Source organism: Balaenoptera physalus (genome assembly GCF_965194825.1).
Source record: "Balaenoptera physalus genome assembly, chromosome: 6".
Classification (NCBI taxonomy): Eukaryota; Metazoa; Chordata; class Mammalia; order Artiodactyla; family Balaenopteridae; genus Balaenoptera; species Balaenoptera physalus.
Genome location: NC_138885.1, coordinates 60,066,828 through 60,092,376, shown reverse-complemented (window position 1 = coordinate 60,092,376; position 25,549 = coordinate 60,066,828). Strand labels below are relative to the sequence as shown.

The window sequence follows — 25,549 nt, the reverse complement described above, 5'->3', positions numbered from 1 at the left end:
ATTATTCACGCCTAATTTTACAATGTTTTTTTTATGTGTTTGTATATGTATGAGAGATTTGTCTTTATTAAGTTTATGCAATGATTTCAACTTAGTTTTTATGAATACAATAACTAACTTTGTTTTCAAACTCATTTTATCAAATTATGCAAGAGTAAATTCTATAATTACATTAATTTACAATAGTACAGGTTGATTTGAACACAAACATAACTTATTCTTGATAAGTACACAACTCACCAGGTGGAAGCAGAGATGCACAGGTGTACTAGAGTGTAGCCAACCTCCTGAAAAAATATCAGCACACCACCGGCATCAGTCATTGTGTTCTACAGAGAAAATGCCAAGCATCGTTAGCTTGGTAAGTCAGTTAGTATGGAGGTGGGCTAAATAAAAAGAAGTATGTGCCGAAAGAATTGTGCAGATAAAGTGGTGAAGATGAGAGAGTAATTCTTCTTCTTCCACAATGATGGGCAAAAACCACTATAAGCAAAAGCCAGAGAACATTAAGAAGTTCACCTTGACTAAAGGACAGCTTCTGTGAAAGATAGATTTGGGAAATTTGGTTAGAAAGCTAAGTTGGAGACAGAAATTTCATTTGGTAGTAATATCTGAAACAGAGGTATTCATTCATTCACCAAACATTTATTGGGCATGTAGCATAAGTCAGGCTTTGTGGTCCACAAAGGTCTAGAATTAGGTGAGGCTAGAGTAAGGATGAACTTATTATTTATAGCTGTCCAAAAAAGAAGTGACAGTAGTGAACAGAGAGTTCATAAGAATTTGGAAGATGAAACTGAGAGAAGAGTTATTTCAAAGGTAGAATTAAATGACTTTACTGTCAATATTTGAAGTGAATAAGACAAGGAGATTTGAGTCTAGGCGCTGAAAGAATGATATTGCAAAGAATCGGAATCAGGAACTTGGTTTAAAAAGTAGGTTTAGGATAGAAAAAACAAAACAAAACAAAAAGACGTCTTTAACTAAGAGCATGCTGAGTTTAAGTGACACTAGGCACACTTCTACTTTCCTGCCATAGTCCAGACAGATCATGGAATATACTTACATTGCTTAAGATGTGTTTGGAAATTAATTTGTAAACATCTAGAGGATCACTTGTCTATACCTGGAAACTTTCCAGGAGCACATCTTCCAACTGAGTACTAATAATGGGCATTTAATCATCTTTTATATCCTTTTAAAATTTCTAAAATGTAGATTGGCTCCCAACTGTATGTACTAAAGGGAAAATATGCTTAGAAGTATAGTAACTTGTAACCTATTACAAAGTTGGGTTATAAGATGAGAATAGATAATTTTAAAGAATATTCTTAAGAATAAAGTTGGATATATTGGCAACAGCTCTCATCTGGAGACAGTCTGACCCAGTAAGACCTGGAGTAAGTATACATAAAAAAAGGTATCAATTTAATTTTATCATCATCTAGGCAAGCCACATCAGGGAGGATATTTAGGGAGGAAATAAGTAGACATAAACAAATTAATTTTATATTATTTTAGGTTCACATCAGTACTCACAGTTGCTAACTGGAAAACTGAAATCTGGGTGACCAATAATGATATTTAGTAATGGATACAGAGTTTGATATGGAGCCTGATATTTAGCACTATGTGTGAACAACTGTGATAAGCAAAAGCTGGATTTGTCCAGAAATTTTAAAGACTTTTCAAACAGTATTTAAAAAAAATTTCTCTGTGAGTTAAAGTACTATTATACCAAAATGTTTTATTATTGCTGGTGCTTAAATTACTATTATGACATTTGTTTTATAACAAGTATATAATTAGTTTGGCATAATTACTGTAAACAAAGATTAAATAGAACTCATGTCTACACCTACCCAAAAGTTAGTTTTTTGCATCTGATGAAATAATTTTCATGAAGACACTGAATATATGTATTATGTAAAATTCCATTATTGGTTTACATTATAAACAAGGTGTCTTTCTTTTTGTTTTTGTGTTTCACTTCAAGATTGAATGGTAGATTCTCTTCATCTGTTAGACTCATCTTGATAGTTTTTCTATGGATTATTTCCGCTTTTAAATTGATGGAAGAATGATAAGCATGTGAATACACTGTTTCTTTTATTTCAGAAACAGGGTGGTTGCACAGAAGTTAGAGCATGGGCTTTGGGCTCAGGAATAATTCTCTCAAATCTTGGCTTTCTCACTTGTTGGTTATATGACATTAGACAAGTTACTTAACCTGTCTAAACCTTAATTTTATCATTTGTAAAGTGATAACGATTATCACTAACTTCCCCTCTCCCACCCCTCCCTCTGGGGCTTCTCTAATTCATAGGACAGTGGTTTGCTTAGTACATGTTTTTGATGGCCGTTTGTAACCTCATAACATAGCAGTGTGACTTCATACATTGCAAATTATGGTAAAGGCGTTACCATAGATGATTTCCTTATTTCCCCTTCTTATTCAATCATTCTTTTGCTCTAATCTTAAAATCTCTTCATTTCAAGGAGAATCCAGAATCAGTTCATTGTACTAATCCTTTCTTGCTAGGCTATTTCTTAGGTACCAAAATTAAAGTGATTTACTTTTTATGTCCATCTCATGCTCAGAAACTTAATGAAAGCAGTAGCTCATCCGAAGGCAGCACTGTAGACATTGGAACACCTGCTGAGGAACAGCCTGTAGTGGAACCTGAGGAAACCCTTGAACCTGAAGCCTGTTTCACTGAAGGTAAAGAACATGATCTTCATGTTAATCTTCCATTTATAGAGTGCAGTTTTTTTTTAGCTGTTGATCACCCAAAATGGACCACTCAGAATAGAACTTGGTAGTCAATCTATTTCAATTACCTCTTATATGCTAACAGATTTAAAATCTCATGTTATGTTTTGGTTATATCTGCCCATTATGTGTGAGGGACCATGAACATGGAGAAAAGATGTTTTAATGTAACCAAAACTAATGACTAATTTATAATATTTCAAATAAAATGGTGATTTCGGAATAAGTTGGCATCTTAAACACTAGTCAAAATTCTCATACACAAAAGTTACTTTAAAAATAATTTTTTAACTGTTAAAGTCAAATGAGTTGCAAATGCTCAAATGTATTTTTTTAACAAAATCATTATTTTCCAATGCTTGCTGGGTGAAACAGGAAATAAGCACTGCCCGATACCTGATCCCTGCACAGTATCTAGTTGAGCCTGACACAATATGGACAATAGTCTAAGAGCTTTGTTTTCTCCATGATTAATATTTCCCATGGTCTGAGTTTCTTGGGAATTTGAGTTTTGAAGATATGAATATACTTGCATATTCTCTATTTTGTGATTTTTTTCCTCATAGGCCTGATATATATTTTCTCCCTCTTTTCCTGTATAAATTATACACATCACTCAAAGTCCTCAAAACTACCTTCATCTGACCATGGTGGAAAAAACTTCTTATTCCTCTGAATAGCTATAAATAAAGATATTCTTTAATTCACCTGATAACTAATCATGTATTATCTTATGAGGGTTCTTCTCTTTCTCTTTTGAACTGTTATATGTATCTTTACTGGCTTTCTTCCTCCCTTCCTCCTTTCCTTCCTTCCTTCCCTTCTTTCCCTTCCCCTCCTTTCTCCCTTTTCTTCAAGCATACCTGATTTTTTTTTGACTTGAGGCAGGGTTCTTTTGTTTATATCTGTTCTTAAACCAGATTGTAGGTTTCTTGGGGGCAAGTCCATGTTCTGTACCTTTTTACTTTTTTTCTCTTTTTCTTTTCTTTTTTTTAATATCCTCTATGGTGATTACAAAGGTGCTCACAAATTTCTGTTGATTTAATTATTTTTTTAATTTTATTTTTTTATTGGAGTATAGTTGATTTACAATGTTGTGTTAATTTCTGCTGTACAACAAAGTGATTCAGCTTTATATATATACATTCTTTTTTATACTCTTTTCCATTATGGTTCCTGTTGATTTAATTCTTGTTAGAGTGAGTGAAAGCAGTATAGGGAAGGCAACACCAAATCAAAGCAGGACTATGCAAATCACATTTTAGTGGACTAAATTAATCTTGAAAATTATATAAGCTCTTCTAGAAGCACCACAAGAGAACCTAAACAGTAATAAGCAGCATTGTTGGGTGAGAACTTTATTAGTACTCTGCATCCTCTTTAAAAGGGACGTTTTCTGCTTATTATTAATTTTCACTTTGAAGTCCTTTCCTAGAGTGACTTCAACAAAGTGCAATAGGATGATATAGTACAAGGCAAAGCTACTTAACATGTACTTGTACTTTACAACGTTCTTTCTTGGACAATAGCAGTTGGGTCAGAAAAAACAGGTATTATCCAGGGAACCGTTTAAAGAGGCTGAATAATTTTCACAACTTCAATCTGCTAATGGATGTGCTCTTACTACTCCAGGCTTAGAGAGTTATCCTAGCAACATAGAGATGGCAGTAGCAATGAGAAGATGAATCCGGGACACGCCAAAGGGTATCATTGAAGCAGCAGAAGTTATTTACCTCCTCCTGTTTGAACATTATACTTGCAGGCTGTGTACAAAGATTCAAATGTTGTCAAATTAGTGTGGAGGAAGGGAGAGGAAAACAATGGTGGAACCTGAGAAGAACGTGTTTCCGAATAGTTGAACATAACTGGTTTGAGACCTTCATTGTTTTCATGATTCTCCTTAGTAGTGGTGCTCTGGTGAGTGAATATTAAGCAAACGTGCTATAATGCCAAGTCTTAGAATCACCTAATACTAATGACTTATTAATCCTTTCTGTAGCATTGTTTTATTATCCAATGCATTATTTTTCCTGAACCCTCATTCTACATCCATTTCCATGGAATCAGCCATCACCTCTGTTTGATAACCCCCAAACTGTTATCTCCATTTATGACTTCTTCCTTAAACATACGTGCTTCGCTATATCCATCCATCCATACACCCATCCACCCATATCCCCACCCACCCACCCTTCTACCCATCTCCAGTGCATCTTTAATTACCCCACTTCATTCTTACGGACTATATACAATGTATAACTATGCAGTTCTGGATTTACTTTTATTATGTATACATATACTTCTAACAAGCTATTTATTAATTTTTGCTTATTATTAAGTAACCCCCCAAATTTGTCTCTCTAGTTTATTCATTATAACCAAAGAACATGAGTATTTAATTACTCATATTTTAACAAGAAAGTAAGCATGGCAACTACAGTAAAGTCCTGTGATTGGGGATATAACTTCTAAGTTCTGATGAATTTTGTTTATGAATGATATTATTATTATGTCTTTATGGACAGTCAATAAGTCCTTAGGAGCCACTTCTCTGTCCTTTTTGAATTATGTCCACTGTTCTTATGCTACTCAGAGAACAATGGATATTGGTAACAATAAATATTGGGCAGCGTGCCTAAGGGATCATTTAAGGACTGGTTTCTCTCTATATAAAAGTGTTCATCAGAATCAATTTCTATTTATATGAAAATCGTTTACAAAAATATAAATGATAGCATATAGATAGCATTTTAGAAAAATGCTGACACAAATAGACTACTTAAGCCATAAGATAGATGTAGATAGATAGATAGATAGATAGATAGATAGATAGATAGATAGATAAAGGATGGAAAGATGATAGAACTTGCCTGATTGAAACGCAATTACTTAGGTTTCTTTAACTTAAAAGTGTATAATTCTAACACAGGCCTATATTTTTCTGCATATTTCTCTGATGAAATAAATTTTATCTACATGCCACTTTAGACTAGAAATTGTTTTTCACCATTTAAATAAATATATACTTAGATATAAAATATCAAGTGAGGTTCATATTAGAAGAAGAATACATATTAGAGTCTAAATGAGAAGTAATTTCATCTTACCATCCTTGTCACACCATATCTTTGCTGAGAAATATAAACTATCAACAAAATGAAGGAGACAAATGAACTCAACTGTATAGTAAAATTAGGCAATGTGATGATCAATTACAATTTCTGCTTTATGAAAAATATAAGCCTTCACTTTTTATTTCTTCAACCTCCTTTCTATGGCAAAAAATAAAAATAAAAAAAGCCAACAGGAGGAAGCAAAAGATATGAAACAAAAGGAATAAATAACTTCAAGTTAGGGTAGCAGCATCAAGATGTGACATCAAGAACTATTTCCTGAACAAGTCAAATTAATTCATTAGAGTTATGCTTTTACTTCTTCCTTCCAGTTATATCAATAGAGAGCATAACTTTTCTCCTGATTCATTAAAAGATCTTTGAGAGAAAGAAAAGACAGCGATAGCTGCTCTTCCTCTGCCCTCCTATTCCAATGAAGTGTCATATATATAAAATCAGGAAAAGATATTTATATGTGGTCAGAAAAAATAGCTTATAATAGTTGTAATAGTATAATAGTTTCAGAAAGCTAAAATGCATAACTTTTCTTTATAGGCATTTGAGGATATATATATTGATCAGCGAAAGACGATCAAGACAATGTTGGAATATGCTGATAAGGTTTTCACTTACATTTTCATTCTGGAAATGCTTCTAAAATGGGTGGCATATGGCTATCAGACATATTTCACCAATGCCTGGTGTTGGCTAGACTTCTTAATTGTTGATGTAAGTATCCTCCTATCTTTGTCTTCCATTCAAGGTAATTTGTCTTATCTATAAACGAATTCTAAAATAGTGAATCTTTGATCACTCTGTTATGTTGACAGGATATGCTACTTAATAGACACTAAACTAATTCACTGAATAATAGTGTAGTTTTGGTAAGAAATAAGCTAAATTAGTACTGATTTAGCATGGGGGGATGGGATTTGTGGTGGTTATCTAGAATAAAAAGCTGGGAAAAAACGTATCAGAACTTTGTAGGGAGAGTGGTGAAATAGGGTATGTTGTTTAAATTACTTACCATTGTGAATCAGACAGAATCGAGTTTGAATCCCAGCCCCACCACTGACTGGTTGTGTGCCACTGAGTAACTTGGCTTTTGACTCTGTAAAATGATGATATTGTGCATACAGAGTTAAAGACATTCAATAAACAGTGATGATGGTGGAAGCTAATGTCAATTTTTAAAAATTCTTTTTGATCTTCTCAAAGTTTTTAAAGGATATGTTTAAAGAGTAGATTACATAGATTATAACTCCATTATAGGAAGTAAGATGTATGGGGTGTAGTGAAAAACTCTACCTCATCCTGTGATGGGGAGTTTCCCCAGTGTAACTATAGATTTGCAGCAAGCCCGTAATGTACCAACAGCCCTTCACAGAGTTTGTAAACCTAATGATTTATACTTCTTCTACCCAAAACAAGTGGCTGCCTTTGAGATTTGTTAAAGGTAAACATCATGTTATATGTTATAAGTTTGGCATAATTTCAGTTTTAGAAAAGTGTGTTCGAAATATTACAAACTTCATAGGCAACAGTTTTATTACCCAAAAATGATAATCCAGCAGAACTATGCAGATTTCTTATGGAAAGTATTTCTAGAACTAAGGGTCATGCATATATATTATATCTCTTTAATTCTGAAAAAAGGCAAACCCAGAGATATTTGAAAAGCTTAACAGTGTTACTATGAAATGAGTGAATTGAAAAAAGCCTCAAAAGAGTGATAAGGGGTTCATATCCAACATATACAAACAGCTCATACAACTCAGCATCAAACAAACAAGCAACTAAATTAAAAATGGGCAGAACTGAATAGAAATTTTTCCAAGGAGAAAATGCAGATGGCCAATAGGCACATGAAAAGATGTTCAACATTGCTAATCATCAGGGAAATGCAAATCAAAACCACAATGAAGTATCACCTCACACCTTTCAGAATGGCTATCTTCAAAAAGACTACAAATAACAAATATTGGCGAGGATGTAGAGAAAAGGGAACCATTGTACACTGTTGGTGGGAATATAAATTGGTGCAGCCACTATGGAAAACAGTATGGAGGTTTCTAAAAAAGCTAAAAATAGAACTATCATATGATCCAGCAATTCCGCTCCTGGGTATATATCTGGAGAAAATGAAAACACTAATTTGAAAAGGTACATGCACCCCAATGTTCACAGCAGTATTATTTATAATAATATAAAGATATGGAAGCCAAGATATGGAAGCAACCTAAGTGTCCATCAACAGATGAATGGGTAAAGAAGATGTGATATATATGTGTCTATATATATATATACATATATACACAATAGAATACTACTCAGCCATAGAAAAGAATGAAATTTTCCCATATGCAACAACACAGATGGACCTGAAATAAGTCAGACAGGAAAAGACAAATACTGTATGTTATCACTTATATGTGGAATCTAAGAGTAAAGCAAACTAGTCAATATAACAAAACAGAAACAGACTCACAGATATAGAGAACACACTAGTGGTTATCAGTGGGGAGAGGGAATGGGGGAGGGACACAATAGGGGTAGGGGACTAAAAGGTACAAACTACTATGTATGAAATAAATAAGCTACAGGGATGTATTATACAACACAGGGAATATAGCCAATATTTATAATAACTTTAAATGGAGTATAATCTATAAAAATTTTGAACTACTATGTTGTACAGCTAAAACTAATATAATATTGTAAATCAAATATACCTCAATAAAAAAAGAAAGAAACCTCAAAAGAATAATTGCTTCAGCATGTCACAAAGAGAAAAAGTTTCTAATATTTGAGATTTCAAGCATTAGAAGTTATATCATATTTCAACTGCTCATAATTTTTCACACTAGGCTTTAAATCTAAATATAATTTAATTCTTTTGAAAATTCCTGAGCTTTGCTTTTCTCTATTATGCTTATTCCATGTCTGAATGTTTTAGTGGAAGAATGATGATTTTATTTATTATTACGAGTTGGTTTTTAATAGCCCTTTCCGAAATATTTTAGGAAAATAATTCTGAAGGGAATTTTATAGTTTTGCAATAATAATACTTTTATTTTTCACGGTTCTATTTTAATTATGTCATAAGGATCAGCGTATCACTCTAAAAAGGACAAAAGGAATTATAGCACATCTCAAGTAAACTAAAAAGCATATTAAACATAAGCCAACTTAATACACTTAAACATAGAAAATTTTGCAAAAATAGTATCCAGTGTATTTGGAACTATCCAATACAAGCTATTCTCAAACCAAAGAAATTCTAACTCTGGATACAGAGTTTTGGTCTTTATTTAGAGAATTACACATCTAAAATTTTTATTTCTTAGTTTTAGTTGCATATTTCATGCAAATGAAGTTAGTTTATTTATTTCTTTATTTGGTAAACATTTATTGACTGGCGATTTTGGGCCAGGTACCATGGCAGAAGCTCTAGATTAGTATAAAAATTTTGAGTAAGTTTCATGATGGAATTACTTTTAAGTTACATTATTTACATAGGAATAAACTTTAGATAAGTGAAAACACAAAGTATTAGCAAGACAACAAAAATTTATCTTCAAAAAAATCAACCTCAAAATTAATATGACAGCGCATTAATTTCTGTGGGTATCAATTATAATTAGTTGAAAATACCAACACAGGATAGATATTTCTTGCTTTTTCTGGTACAATAGCAGTTTTTATATTTTATTACTAACCATTGGCAAAGCCCTAAATTCAGCAGCAACTTAATAAAATAAAGGAAGAATAATCAATGACATTTTCCTATACCTGGACTTCTTCCTTTTTAAAATCAATTTTTACTTAAGTTTTCTAGCTAACTGAGTAATTAATAAATCACATGACATTTATTTTTTTATTCAACTAGTTTTTAATTAACATCATGAAAGCTACTTTCTTTGCATCCAACTAAAAATATTTCCTTAAAATTTTAAAAGGTTTACTGAAAATATGTAGCCATTCATCTTCTGAGTAATTATAAACAAAAATTGTAATTACCACAATGTTGTAAATAACTATACTTCAATAAAATAAAATTTTTTAAAATTGTAATTATTGTATTACATAGTAACTGGAAATTGAATGACAATGATTCTATTTATTTACTTTTGTGTGTGTGCAGGTTTCATTGGTCAGTTTAACAGCAAATGCCTTGGGTTACTCAGAACTTGGCGCCATCAAATCTCTCAGGACACTAAGAGCTCTGAGACCTCTAAGAGCCTTATCACGTTTTGAAGGGATGAGGGTAAGGAAAATGAAAGAACCTGAAGTATTGTATAGAGCCAAAATTATTAAAGTAAATTTTAAAAAAGGAAAACTCATGCATGCAAAAGGAATGGCAAATCCTTGCAAATTGCTACTTTTTCCTTTTATCTGTTGCATATTTACTTCTAGGTGATATGCAAGAGAACTTAGGCCTCCCTTGAAATGATATAATATCATTTATCTGCCGTGCTCATTAAAATGACCTTATTTCCTAATCCATTTTGGGAGTTTCCTTACAAACCTGTACACAAAAAAACAGATGCGCTATTAAAGTACTATGTGTAATGATGATGATAATAATCAACTAAAGTGAATTCTACATCATGTGCTTCTCATTTGTGGTAGTCTAAACTGTACTTAATGAGTTTTATTGAAAACAATATGAATCATACATGTGCCTAAATATAAGGAAAAAAAATTTTAATTGTCAAAATTTTGTCTGTACAATGCCAAAGTTTGCATTATTTGAATGTATTAAAGGGTAGATATTAAATATTAACTGAATTTAAAAATTTTTTAAAGTTATGTTAATATAGCTTCCATTTATAACTGCATTAATCTTCTTAATTTATATAAATAGCAATATCAACTTAAAGACTATATATAAATCTACACAATTTTTCATGAAAATGAATTTAAACTTTTATAACATAATGAATAGAAAATATAATTTTGACTCATTACCATAGATGATTCATAAATTAACCATAACTTAAATATCATTTATATGAGTCACAGAAAATTTTATATTACTCCTTTTAAGGAAATATTAAGGCATTCCCTATGATTCATAACAGGTTAAAAAATTTGCCATTATTGACTTGTTACTTTCCATGCCTTTTTAAAAATATGAAGTATTAATGTATAAGATGTATAACATAAAAATTTAGTTTCTTTGTTTTAATCAAATTTCCTTTTACTAAAACAAAGCTGCTGAACTAAGTGTGGTTCCAACAGAAAAAACATTGCTCTTTTGCTGCCTAAGATTTCGTTATGTTTATAGAAACCAAGCTGTATTGTAGACTTACATTTGCATTTTCTAGTTTGTTGAGAGCCTTATGTGTTCTTCTAAAATAAAATTTGTTATAAATGTCACCTTTTAAGAACATAAGACTTTCTTATGAAATCTTCAGTTGAAGACTTCTGCAATTTCCCTATCATATATAAAAAATGTTTCCTCACTAGAAAACAATTTAACACAATATAATATGGTCTTATTTTATTTCTCACAGAGGTCCTCACAGTTTACTAAAATGTTATTGGAAATTCTCTTCAGGATATGTGAAAATTAAGTTTATTTTCCAATAAAAATGTCACTTTTGTTTTAGACTGGTAGTTTCAGTTCTGGAGAAAAATATAATTTTTATACATTCTACTTAAACATTTTTTGATTTTTTGGAAAACATTTGATTGATTCTGCTGAATCAAAGTGATACATTCGAAAAGTTTTCTGAAATCTGAACAATGCTAAACATTTGAAGCTATTGTAATTATTTCAAATTTGACCTTTTGGAAGTTTATTAAATCCATGAGTCAAATGGCCAGATACTTTCATATTTAACACCTTATTTCCATAACAATATTGACCCTGTGGGCCTTTAATTTTTACAGAAATAACCTTATCTATAATTTTGATCAATAATGCTTTTTATATTATAAGGAGAGACTAATTTTTGAAACTTGGAGTTTTAAAATCAAAATCCTTATAGATGCTGATAGGAGATGAACTAATCGTTTAAATTGTCAGATTTATGAATATGGTCCTTGCCTCTTAATGACAGCATATATACAACCCTAAAACGGCTGGTGATTTCAACATGTATTTGGCATTGTAGAGACAAAATAACCTGATTACTGATTCTATTTTTGTTTCTTTGTTTCTGGTATTTGGAATTTTTGACTTTGTAAACAATATAATCATGGATGATGGTGAGGATGGAAATAATAATGATGATTGTATTTGGGAAGTTAGCTTTGAATATATTCAGAAACTCTCATTTTATTCTTTTCCCTAGCAGCATAAAATCACAATAGCTATGTCAAAGCGTAAATCAGGCTCATTTTATTTTTGTTTTGTCACTTTTTCAAAGCATGTGCTTTAGTGCAACATTACCAAATAAAGCATGTTGTACAGTGCTTGATAAGAAGTTAGAAAGTAAGAAATAAATTATCATCACTTTGCCCTTTATGTTTTGCATGTTTTATGCACATTTCTGGCTGACAGCTTTGAAACATTTATTGTATTTCAAATTTCCAGTCCAAATTTTCAACTTGTAAAATTGAACTGAGTGAATTGATGTCATGGATAACTTAAGTAAAATAAATTTTGTATTTTTAATTTCCTTGTCTAGGAAATCTTAAATACCTTCTTTTTCAAAAGAACTCAAGCCTTGATTGATAGGTAAACAGACAGAGAGCATCATATACAAAAAGTAACACCAAATGTTCTGTCATATCAGATTTCTAACTAATAACAAACTATATATTTCTATTTTATATAGGATAATCTTGCTCCAACTTGGATGGGGTGGAGCGCTGGTTCCGCCCCTCAGCCCTTTATTATGGGTACTGTATTACCCCTTTTGCTTCCTTTCATCCTTTCACTGTGACTTTGTGTTAGTGGGATGAGGGAGGGCTTGGGAAGGGTACTATCACACCACAGTAAGGAAAATACAGTATTTACATTCTAATCCCCTATTTTCAATTGTCTTAAATTTTCTTTTGAGAAAAATACCTTTTGTGAATTTACACTCTGTGGATTTGAACCTTAACTGCTGATATCTTTATTAAGTTTCACTCAATATGATTTAGATGTGTGTATACTGAGTTATCAATTTATGGGGAGGTTATCTGATTGGTGAGGGTGGGGGACCCTGGTTTAGAATGGTTGCCTGAAGTTTTTAACTTATCAAGATGATGATGCTGTTTGAGGCATTTAAAAGAACACTTGCTATTTTCTACTTTGGTCCGGGGCCTGAAAATTGACATCAAGATACCAGCAGTGGCTTCCTTGCCTTGTTGGCATGTGTGAGCAGATGCTAGGGTGCAGTATTCCAGGTTTCATAAAACTGGTATTGATTGTGTGATCATTCTCATGTTTTATTAAGTGTAAGTTTATAGGGGTTATTTTTCAAATATAACAAAGCAAAAATATATTAAGATAAAGTTGAGTGAGCACATGTGATTTGTGTTTTAAATAAAGAAAAGTAAATATGAAAGGATCCACTTATTTGAATTATACAGACTAGAACACCCACCTAGAAATAAAACATCTTATTATGTGTATTAAGATAGAATTTAATGTATAAACTTACTTTGTAGACTACGTCACTCCCAACTAACCTCTTAGTATCTTAGAAGATATCATAGTGAAAACATAAATAAAAATGAATCTACATTTTGTTTATTCTTAAAGTTTGGGAATCATGTGCAAGGAGGACAGTTTTTATTTTTGAGGGAGAGAAAAAGTTGGAATTTTTGTTTGGATAATTAATGTATCATATCTTTCAAAAATAATTACCGTAATTAAATCCCACAACACAAATGCAGACATTAGATTTTAAAAAGATTCTATTACTCTTCTTCATACTTTAAAATGTGTGATTTCTACTTTGCCTACTTTTGATTTTTATTCACATAGTTTTTCAGTATTTTGATTAAAGAAACATTGCAATCCATGAGTAGTATTGATTTGAAGTTCAAAGACAATTCATTCAGACAAGAGGACATTTCTGCATGTATCAAAATTCCCAACATTAATTTGCATATTTAATTGTCAATCCCTCATTTCATGTTGATTTACTTAAGAAGCAGATAATGAACCAGAGACAGAAAGAGTTTCTGTAAGAGTGAGTTGTGTGCTAGAATACAGAAATTCTATTTTGATGACGTTTTGCAAAACATTTTTGAGAAGCAACCTCTAGTATTAATTCATTAAGATAGTTCCTTTCTTAGAACTTCCTTTTATGCAGCCTGAAACCTCAATTTGTTCTTTCCAACTTGTTTAGTCCAGTTCTGTCTAGTGCCTTCACCACCTGGGAACCAATTACTGCAGTTCCCTAGAGCCAGAAAGGAGTTAATACCCCTCCCTCTGTGCTGAACCAAGGAAGGGCTTGGGGCTCCTGGGAAAAGACAATCGTTTCTCTCATCCTTTATTGCCTAATTTAATGAGATTTTAAATATGAATGGACCTTTGTATAGTAAATCCTTTTACCTTCATAAAAATAAACGTTTTCTCTGGGCCAAATGTATGCCAACATTGTAAATGTATCTTGAAAGGCACTGCTGCTTATATCATGAATTACATAGAGTTAATTTTAGTGCAAATCCAATCCCCAGTTTCAAAAGAAACCCCTCAGACTTATTAGCTAACCCCAAATTATTTTGTGTTCAGCTCTTTATTCTCATCCCATATCCAGAAATAGCATTTAAAAATTATGTTTTGATCAATAAATGCTAAGCTAACCTTTACTTCATTCATTCATTCAATCACCATTTTTGTAGTCCTGTATTCAAAGCACCTGCTATATTCCTGTATTCAAGGCACTCAAAGGCTTGGAGAATTCCCAAATATATTTTTTCGTCTTAAATTAAAAAAAAAAAAAAAGGCTACCATCTGTCAAGATTACGGGAATGCCATTCATTAACTCTAATACAGAGCAATCTGGGTACCGGATAAGTACGAGTGACTCTAAGGAAAATTAGTGAGGTCGAGTAGAAGGAACACGAGATGCCATTTCTAGTCTACGTTCTGAACTTAACCTAGCTTAGCTCATTTTTCTCATTTGCCAAATGGGAATGCAGTAGTAAAGTACCTCTATAGTCCTGTCCAGTGCTGGAATTCTGATTTTTGAATTCAAAAGAGGAAACACTCATCTCTATTTTGGAGGCTAAACTGAGAGGTGAAGTGAGGCTCCATGACAGAAGTGCTGCTTGAACTACAGCTTGTGAGAAGAGAGAGTGTTTCAGAAGGGGAGGTATTGGACAAGGAATTTCAAAGGAAAGGGCATCTCAATTCTCTGGTAATGTTATTAGCACATGGTAATTACATTAGTTGGATTGGCATGAAGGCTAGGTGGCTAGGGAAGTTAAAACTAGAAATGTAGATTGAGGAGTGGTTTGAACATCAAGGTAAGGAAAATGTTTGATAATCAGTGGGAATCCATTGAATAATTTTAAATGAGAGTTGGAGATTAATTCATCTTATACGAATTAAAGGAAGGAGGAAATTGGAAGACTCTGATAATGGTACAAGTATGTACTAACAGATGTCAGAACTAGGGTGGCGATCATGAAAATGGAGAAGTGATAGAGGTGAGATAGGCTTTGAAGAAAAAAGTGTGAGACCTACAGATTGATGTGAAAAGAATTCAGGAAATAGGCGTAGGTAGCCAGTGTTCTGCTCATGGGCTGAATTGAGTATTGTAGGTAAAAAAACAAACAAATAAACGCATTTTAACATGTGCTTTGTGTATACACAGTAGAAACAGCTTTTTAATCTGGATGGTAGGCAAAATGTTTGGAAAAGGAGGGAAATAAATAATAACTTGATTTCAGCTTTCATATCTTGAATCCAAAGAAATCTAAGTGTATCCACACATTTAAAATGAAGTATAAAATAAAGACTTATTCATTCAGTTGTATTAATGCAGACGGCCACGTGAGATAAAGGTGAGGTGCCATGTGTCAGCTTGGTACGCTGCATAGCTCACATCATCTGGATCTGCCTAGATAATTCAACTGACTTCATTTTTTCATTCTCATTCCCCTCTTTGTCATTAATGGTTTTATTATTTCCTTTGGCCCACTTTCAGATTGACAAGAATCATAGAGGTACACAGGTAGAATTCAACTTAGCTATGAATGTTCAAGTCTGAGGCATCATCTGCCACTTAGGAACATTTTAGGGCCTGTCTTTATCTCTCTCTTAGCTACTCATGTACATCTCCAATGGGAACTGTAGAGAAGGAAGCAAGGACAGTTCTCCCTCCAGTGTTGCTAAATATAAAAACTCAGAGTTTTAATTTGTGGTCCAGGAATAAAGATAAGAGGGGCAAAAATGCTTCCATTAAAAAAAAAAAGTAGATAATTATTTAGCACAGAACTTGATATAATCACATCAGATTTAGGAGCTATCATCCCCAAAATGGCATCCCTCCTTTTCTTATTTTCCTAAGAAACTGATTTCTACTATGTTTCATTTAAAATAAGTTTATCAAATTAAACTCAGTAAATGAAACAACTGATATGACTGGAGCTTGAAATAAACGATGTGATGACCTAATGAAATACATAATGCTAAATTGTCTTGCTTCTTATGCAAAAATTATTATTAGTCATAGCAATGCATGAATAATTAAGGACAAAATTATATTAGGTATTTAACAATTTTTTATATTTATACATCTGAATTTTTAGTTTACTAAAATATATCAGTCAAATCAACTCTTGTCCCAACATTTTAGTTTCATTCTTTAATATATTGCCTTTTTTAATGAGTTAATTTTCTGTTAGGAATTCTTACTTTTTCTAATAAAAAATTTTCTGACTTCATCTGACAGCAAATTCCTCTGATTTTGTTTTCCCTTTAAACTTTCAGTACTTTCTCCTCCCTTTTTAAAAACTTTTTTATCTTTGATATATTATCTAAATTCATTTCCCTAAATGTATTGCTTATGAAAGAATGCATTTCATTTTAAGACATTTTTACTTTGCTTTTAAATATCTTAGAATAATCTTGATAGTAAAAAAAAAAAAAAAAGAATGACTAAAGATTACTAGGGGAATGTCTTTTCTTTTAACCAACAAGAATTCTGACTTTTCTTTTTTTCCATTTGTGTATTAGGTGGTTGTGAATGCCCTTTTAGGAGCAATTCCATCCATCATGAATGTGCTTCTGGTTTGTCTTATATTCTGGCTAATTTTCAGCATCATGGGCGTAAATTTGTTTGCTGGCAAATTCTACCACTGTGTTAACACCACAACTGGTGACATGTTTGACATCAGCGAAGTGAATAATCATTCTGATTGCCTAATACTAATAGAAAGAAATGAGACTGCCCGATGGAAAAATGTGAAAGTAAACTTTGATAATGTAGGATTTGGGTATCTCTCTTTGCTTCAAGTTGTAAGTGAACACTCTTTTCTCTGAAATGTGTTTATTGTTTGGAATAATAACACAGTAATGACATACAGCTATTATTTAGTTACTAAGAAGAAAGTTTATAACATATTTCCTTTTTTCTAATTTTGATTTATTAGTACAAGTTCATGAGCCCAGATGGGTGGAAATGTCAGTATATTTAAACAGTGCAGACATAGTTGATAGTGGCCAGGTATTTTAGTTCATTCCAAAGGTCTTTTCTTTCTTCTCATATTACTCTCTCTTCCCATGTGAACAAGTTGATTAATAAATCAATAAATTTGCTATTATTTTTCCTATTGCAATTGGAAAGCTTGTTTCACTGATAGATCACCCCCTCCCCCCAAACATACACCCTTAACACACCTGATTGGATTGTAACAAATTGGTGGGAATTAAATTAACTGCTACTGAGTTGTATCATTTGGATTGAAGATTGGGGAATGATATTTAGGTTTTAGGTTTAGATCCTCAGAGCGAAATGAAATAATGCCAGGTAATTTCTCAGACACAGAAATCGAACACAAGCAGCTGTTGTCTCACCCCAAATGGCCTTCAGTACAATTACTTAAGTCTTTTTTTTTTTCTCTAAATATTGATGTTTTCACTACTGGGTCTTTAAGACTGAAAAATAGTTCACAATTTATAAAAATGTAAAAGATGGTGGCCTCTTAAACATTTTCATTTGATGCTGCTTCTGACTGCAGCTGCATCACAAGAGAGCAGTGGGTAAAAACAGAGTCTAGATCGTTTGAAAAACAGAGTCTAGATCGTTTGAAAAACATTGTAAAAATACTGTTCTATTTTGGCCACTGAAAACTCATCTTAAAAAAAAAAAAAAACTGCATAAGTTCTTTCCTGTGGTTCTGCAGAATCTTTAGGGAAGAAATCTATTTTGTTTCACCAGGGTTGTGTTTTCAATTGTTCAGCCAGGAGATTAAGCAAGCAAACAAACCTGGACTGGTCAAAATCCTTCTGCATCTCTTTCAGAGGTGTCAGTACTGTGATTCTTTTACAAGTTCTTTCCACCTTCTTGTTAGAAATTCTTATTTCTCTTGTAGATGTTTCTGACTTACTCTGAATGCTTATGCAATTAAAATAGAGATTTTTATAATCTGGCAAGTATGATTTCTTTAAATATTATAGTAGACACATGATGATATTTCCTTGGGCCCTTATCCTAACGCTTAACTAATAACCACACTTATAAATATCACTAATTTATATCACTTCCTCCATAAAATTGAGAAAGAAAAATTGAAAATTTCAAGCAATCCCTTAAAATGCTAAACAAGGGGTAAAGATCCTGTATGAAGCCATTAAATAAACTCTGCTACTGAAGTACTGATTTATACTTGGCTTTATATAGAATCATCTCTCTGTTGATTAGCAATTCATTGAAATGGTTCCTTGAATCACTTTTTTCTGTTCCTGTACCTAGTGTGTGATGAACTTGTTCTATCATTGACCTCAGCCATTGACACATTCAACATTTCCCTCTTTGATAGACAAATAAGTTCTATTTTCTAGCTAAGAATCTTTACTTTCTCTTCACTGCCATCACAAGCACCCTTACTTGGCTTTCTTCCCATGACATCTACCACTTCACAAGTGTTAGTGTTATAAAAACAAAGATGTGTTGAGATACAGATGCTGAAAGCTTTTTGCTAGACTTGCTCACTAAGGAATAATCCTCTCAGGCCCATAGGGCTCAAAATTCATGTCCTAGGGCAAGTAACAAATTACTGTAAGTTATGACACTTGGAATGCCAAGTGTACTCTTTTTCACTTTTCTTACCCAAATTAACTCACTCTCATCAAAAATTACAGAGAAGAGGGACTCCCTGACGGTCCAGTGGTTAAGACTCCACGCTTCCAACGCAGGTGGCGAGGGTTCAGTCCCTGGTTGGGGAACTAAGATCCCACATGCCACAAGGCATGGCCAAAAAAACCCCCAAAAAACAAAACAAAACAAACGAACAGAAAAAAAAAAAAAACAAGGAGTATTATTTTTAAAAAATTACAGAGAAGAAAGTGGAATATAGGATTATTTCTAGATGTTATGCTTTAAAATTCTTAAAATGTTAGTTGCAACTGACTTTTTGTATACCTGTATGATCCTTAGAGAGTTACAATCAAGAGAAATCATAAAATTTCAGTCGCTTTGATCACCTTGTAGATAGAGTTTAGTGGATGATCGTCAGATCTAAGTTGTAGTTGTTTTGCTGCTACAAACATTGACAAATGTGTTGGCATTTGTAAAGCTTTCTAAAAGTATTCCACCAAATCTTGATAGCACTTTATATTGCATGATTCCATTAACTCTAAAGAACTGAGAAGTATTTGTGAGTTGGTTATCAAGCAGGAAGATATATCAAATGACCATTCTGTTTATTATATGGTCTAGAAATGAAGAGACTTACTGAGATATTGTTGGTCCAAAATCCATGTAAAATTTGTTTTGAGATGTCTTTTAAAAATGTTCCTTTTAAAGAAATATATCAGGAAGAATATTTATTAAACATCAGGTCTGAATTATTTTTACTCCAAAGTAAAACATGCATGTCCTTTTTAATAGGCCACATTTAAGGGATGGATGACTATAATGTATGCAGCAGTTGATTCCAGAAATGTAAGTATTCTTTACATCCTAAGTCTTTTCACAATATTGATTAGGCACTAAAATTAACAGAGCATAGCAGCTAAATGGAATGATTCTACAATGAATTTTTAAAAAGGGAAAAGTATGACTCAAGTTAATACTCAAGTATAGTAGTATTTATCAGAAAGATCTTAGTAAGATATATCAAAATGGAAGTCAAGCTAAAGTAACACATGAGTATATTTCATAACTAACAAATATCCGTCTATTAACTATTTTTCTATTTTGTTTCCTTTTTATCTACCAATTATATAATCAATAATAATTTTGGCATGCTGGAGCAAATATGAAGAAATACATGGTTACTATCAGTAGTTTACCCTCCATATTAGACAAGTTAGGGATGTTGCCTAGGTAGCCTTAGATTTCTGTAATAGTCACTTTAAAATCCATTCTTTTATATGATTATAGCATCCATAAATTTACTGGAACCTTTACAGATACTGTTATCATTTCTGTGATCAACAGTTTCCTTTAAGTTTCTATCACCTAAGACCTACTTTTTTGATTTCTCCTATAGTAGTCTTTTTCAGGCTTCAAGAAGAGAATTGAAATCTATGCTCATTCCAACTCTGCTCTTCAAAATTTGTAAAATTTAGTATTTTCTCTTTATCTTTCCATTCTGAAGTCCCATCTTCTATAATCATGAAGAATGAACTTTGCCCCTGTAATCTTTAAACTGATCTGATAAGCACACTTTTATCTTTCTTGATGTGCATTTCCCATAAGTGGCTTTAGTTTTATGTTGAGTGCTTTCCTGATATCCTCCAGAGATGAGTTATTTCACTTTGTTACTTATTATTTTTGTTTTGTGTGTTTGGTTGGTTTTTAACTCTGTTATCTTTAGGAGGACATGAATCTATTAGGGCACTATCTATAGTGACTCCTTTACCTCTTTACTAAGTGCTAAGTAAAAGCTCAAATGCTTATTTATTATGAGTACAATCTAGAGATTAAATTATCAGTTGAGGATTTAGCAGATGGCATGTCCAGTTATGTCTACTCAATCTGAAAAATTCAATGAATGTTATAATGTTATAGGCAGGATGCCAAACATCGAAATAAGTAACTCAATTCTTGTTTGCTAAATAAATTCATGCATCAGGAATGATTATTTCTAAACATAGTCTATGCATATTTACTGATGTAAAATTTTTTTCACTATTAATTTTTAAATTATTAAAATACAATACCTTAAAAAATCCCCAAATTTAGTACACTACTGTCCAAATGGCAAGATATTAGTTGTATTTATAGTTAGAAAAAAATACATTTCAAAATCATCATACTGTATTTTTCACATGAGAACACTCTGTTTTTCACATAAAAAATTATCCTAAAGGCTAATTTCAGAGATTTTTTTTTTTAGAGGTAGCTGATTTAGAGGAAATAAAGAAAAGTACTGCTTAAGTGTTACTAGAAACTTTCTTTTCTATTCTCATGAAAAACACCAGTGACTACCAGCATCAAATGTATTGTAATATCTTACAAAATATTCTCCTTTTGTAGGTGGAACTCCAGCCTAAGTATGAGGAAAGTCTATACATGTATCTTTACTTTGTTATTTTCATCATCTTTGGGTCCTTCTTCACCTTGAACCTGTTTATTGGTGTCATCATAGATAATTTCAACCAGCAAAAGAAGAAGATAAGTATTTCTAATATTTTCTCTCCCACTGAGATAATAAATTATTTGAAGGGTTTTCAACACCAAATGAGTACTTTAACTCAGAAACCAAATGGGATTATATATTAAAATCTATTTTTGCATCCTCCCCCTCTGCCATTCACTGCCCATATCTTTAATGGTATAAAAAGCCAAGAATGACTGTATTCCATTCTCCTGTGCATAGGTTCACAAAATCTCTCTCCTCTTTAAAGAAAAAATACTCAGGTACCACATTTTCTCTTTTGAAAAGTAATTAAAAAAAGAACTAGAAGAGAACCCAGGCATATACCTGTTTCCCAGAGTCAACCTGTTGTTTTATCTTTACAACTTCCCTCCTTGAAATATATTTTCCAGCAAAAACGTTTAAAATCTTTGCAGTAAATTAGGCATGAGAGGTAAGCTTCTTCTAGTGTTTCTTTTCACATTTTTATATTCTTTTTTGGCTCATTTTATGTATTCCCACTTCATTCTCCCTGATGTTAATTACAAACTATCAGTTCCAGCCTTGAATTGAACAGTTCTTTATTAATTATTATCACTTATGAAGCCCATTTTATCATCCCAGTTATATATGCATGTTATCAAAAACACAGAAAGTGAAGAAATATCATTACTCAGGAGTAACCACTATTCACATTTTATGTTTTTCTGTTCAGACTTTTTCTACACATATCCTTGTTACTGAAATTATTTGATCTATAATTATAAATTTTTTTTGACTTAACATAAGTATTTTCCCATTTTGTTAAGTCTTCATATATATATTATCATAATTTTCTTAACCATTTTCCAATAGATTAATGATTTAGGTTGTTTCTAATCTTTAATAATTTAAATAGTGCCTGGTCAAAAGTCTTTGTGCCAAAAAAATTTGAGCCTTTAATGATTTCTTTAAGATAAATTCCCAGAGTAAAGTGTTTTGCTTTCCCCAGATAACATGCCCACTCATACTCCCAATAATAGCGTATGGATGTGCTCAGGTCACTGCTGTTTCACTGGCATCAAACATTCTCTCTGTTTTTTGGTACTTGATATTTGAAAAGTAAAAATGCATTTAATTTTAATTTTCATGTCTTTTATGACTAGTAGGTTTGAATATGTTTTCGAGGCCTTTTTATTGCCATTTATTTTTCTTCCTTTGTGTACTGATCCTTCACCTCACTTGCTCAGTCTGTTTTCGTATTATATGAGTGCTTTCATTGTATGAGACTCTTTCACTTATGGAACATTTGTGTCCCTTAGCCCCCTTTATTATTACTGATATTACTCTGTTACCATTATCAAGCTATTTCGTTTCACTTATTAGCCTGAGTTCTAATCCTCTGTACCTACTGGCCTATCATATCACATACCTGCCATACATATGACCTCTGACTTTTCCCCTAAGTCATCTACCGATTTGGCCAGTTTCCTTTCTATCCTTTTGCTCCAATTCTTGGCAGAGTGAAAGTGGCTTTTTATGAGTAACTCTAAACCATCATGCAATATACCTACTCTAACTCTTTGCTACATATGAATAAGAAAATCATTGTCTTTAACTTCTGAAAGGCAGTGTGTGTAGTGAACGGAACCACGTATTTAGTGTCTCAGTGAACCAAATTGTACTACTTCCTGAGTTTACGGTCTTGGGTAAAATACTTAACCTCTCAGATTCTGGGAATTTTTCCTCCATAAAATAATAGTGAAAATAATAAAGTCAATTTTGTATGATTGTGAGAAATAAATAAGACTATAGTATCTAAAAACTAGTTTTAATTTTTCAAATTTAAAATCCCAGGCATAATTATGCTAATTGGTTGAATTTTGCATTTCCTTTTTTAATTGCCCCTTTCCTATTTTAAGTTTAACATTAAAAAACTATGTACAGAGGGACACAGTTTTAACCAGTTTCGATTTTTCTTTTCTATACTTTGGAGGTCAAGACATCTTTATGACAGAAGAACAGAAGAAATACTATAATGCAATGAAAAAATTAGGATCAAAAAAGCCTCAAAAGCCTATACCTCGACCAGGGGTAAGAAATACCAAATGATATGGGGGAAAAAAATACAAAAACAAAAACTTTCATGGGTTTTCTCACAGAAGAGATAGAAGCTAACATTTCCAGCAGCAAAGATTTCTCCCACTTTTAGAGCATCATTAATTCATACCTTTTATGGTAATGGTAAAAATGATTTTTTAAAGGGAGAGACCAAAAGGAAAAAGAAGAAACAGAAAATGCACCCTTATCTTCAAGGCATTTAGAATTACACAACTAGAATCCAAACAAAATGGCAAAGGACACATAGGCAGTGTGATATGTACAAGGAATTTGATCATATAACTCAAGAATAATTGCCAAGTAATATTAGAGAGAAGAGTAATCTTGGATGGGGTTAAAAAACATGCAGTTTTCTGATAGATTAACAAGTTGATGAATTGTTGAGTGAAATAACACCTTACTTCCATTTTATTTTTCATTAGAGGTACCAGGTGTTTTGGAGAAGGAAAGACTTCTAGTATCTAATATTCATATATAAGGCTATAAAGTTAGAAATTACTAATGTCTACAGAAGTCAGAGTCAATAAGTACAATTCATGATGATAAATAACCAAATGTCATGTTTCCATGATGAACCAATGAAACAACTGCCGTGAAATGGAGGAGCCTTATCCCACATTGTACTGATTTTTATGATGATGATCTGTGAGGTTAAAACAACTCCTGGGGTGCTTTAGGGAATAAAATGCTAGTGAACATTCATATTCATATTGTGCTAGCCAAAACTTGCCTTCTTGAGAATGATGAAAAACATATACTGTCCTCTGTTAAGCCTTAACACTGGAAGTAAAAATGAGTCAACTATCTGTAGGAAAAATGTAAGATAGACGATGTCCTCAAAGTTCCTCAGTGGCCTAGGAAAATGGGCCAGACAATAGCCTGTAGTGAATGACAGTGGCAGAACCAGGGAGCAGATCTATGGATCAGTGACAAGAGACATGAATTTGTGACATCAGACCATAAGGAATGTCATTCTGGCCTGATTATCCCTGTGTAGACTCAGCATTCTGTGTGTGACAATGTCAGCAAAGACTGGTTGGTGGAAGAGCATCAGTATTGCCACACATGGACTTTAAATGCATAATGTTATAGGTGTGTCATGAAAATGACAAGTTCCCTCTAACAATTCTTTGAGAATAAGGCAAGTGGAATGTTAATAGATACTATATTTTGAAACTGCTTCATGGTCCAACTGATCATGGGAAATTCTGGTATAACAAAATTAAGCAGGTTTCTTAACGTCTCATAATTTTAATACATCAACACACATTTTGTGCCTCTCAGAGAAGTGTATAGTATGCAGTGTTTCTTATCAGAAATCCCCTTTTGACAAGGGATTGTTATTCTGTGGAATACATTTTGGTAAATAGCAATTTAGGTAACTAAATTAAAAAACAATGTGCTATAAACCATCTTTTACAAAATTCAGGGCCAGTGGTTCCTAGGTATAATACTAGACAGTCAGTTAGTGCAGAAAGTACTTATGTAGAAACTAATGTGTACAGGAAAACTCCTCTGTTGCTAAAATCATTTCTGATTCTCTACAGAACAAATTTCAAGGAATGGTCTTTGACTTCGTAACCAGACAAGTTTTTGACATAAGCATCATGATTCTCATCTGTCTCAACATGGTCACAATGATGGTGGAAACTGATGATCAGAGTGAATATGTGACTAACATTTTGTCACGTATCAACCTGGTGTTCATTGTGCTGTTCACTGGAGAATGTGTGCTGAAGCTCGTCTCCCTCCGCCATTATTATTTTACCATAGGCTGGAATATTTTTGATTTTGTGGTTGTCATTCTCTCCATTGTAGGTAAGAATTATTTCAGGTCTCTTAAGTTCAGCTCAATAAAAGTAAA

At 32.5% G+C, this 25,549-nt stretch overlaps 1 protein-coding gene across 2 annotated transcripts in view; it reads left to right on the top strand.

Moving 5' to 3' along the window:
- The window catches only part of SCN1A (sodium voltage-gated channel alpha subunit 1), a 70,219-nt gene that overhangs the window by 39,307 nt on the left and 5,363 nt on the right, over positions 1 to 25,549 (top strand). Inside the window, exons 15-23 of one of the 2 annotated variants that reach the window (XM_082464862.1) lie at positions 2,602 to 2,722; positions 4,536 to 4,690; positions 6,442 to 6,615; positions 10,031 to 10,153; positions 17,018 to 17,299; positions 19,893 to 19,946; positions 21,486 to 21,623; positions 23,554 to 23,658; positions 25,233 to 25,503. In XM_082464862.1, coding sequence (XP_082320988.1) covers positions 2,602 to 2,722; positions 4,536 to 4,690; positions 6,442 to 6,615; positions 10,031 to 10,153; positions 17,018 to 17,299; positions 19,893 to 19,946; positions 21,486 to 21,623; positions 23,554 to 23,658; positions 25,233 to 25,503 — 1,423 coding nt within the window. The remainder of the gene's footprint in view (positions 1 to 2,601; positions 2,723 to 4,535; positions 4,691 to 6,441; positions 6,616 to 10,030; positions 10,154 to 17,017; positions 17,300 to 19,892; positions 19,947 to 21,485; positions 21,624 to 23,553; positions 23,659 to 25,232; positions 25,504 to 25,549) is intronic. The other variant, XM_082464863.1, reaches the window with a different exon arrangement.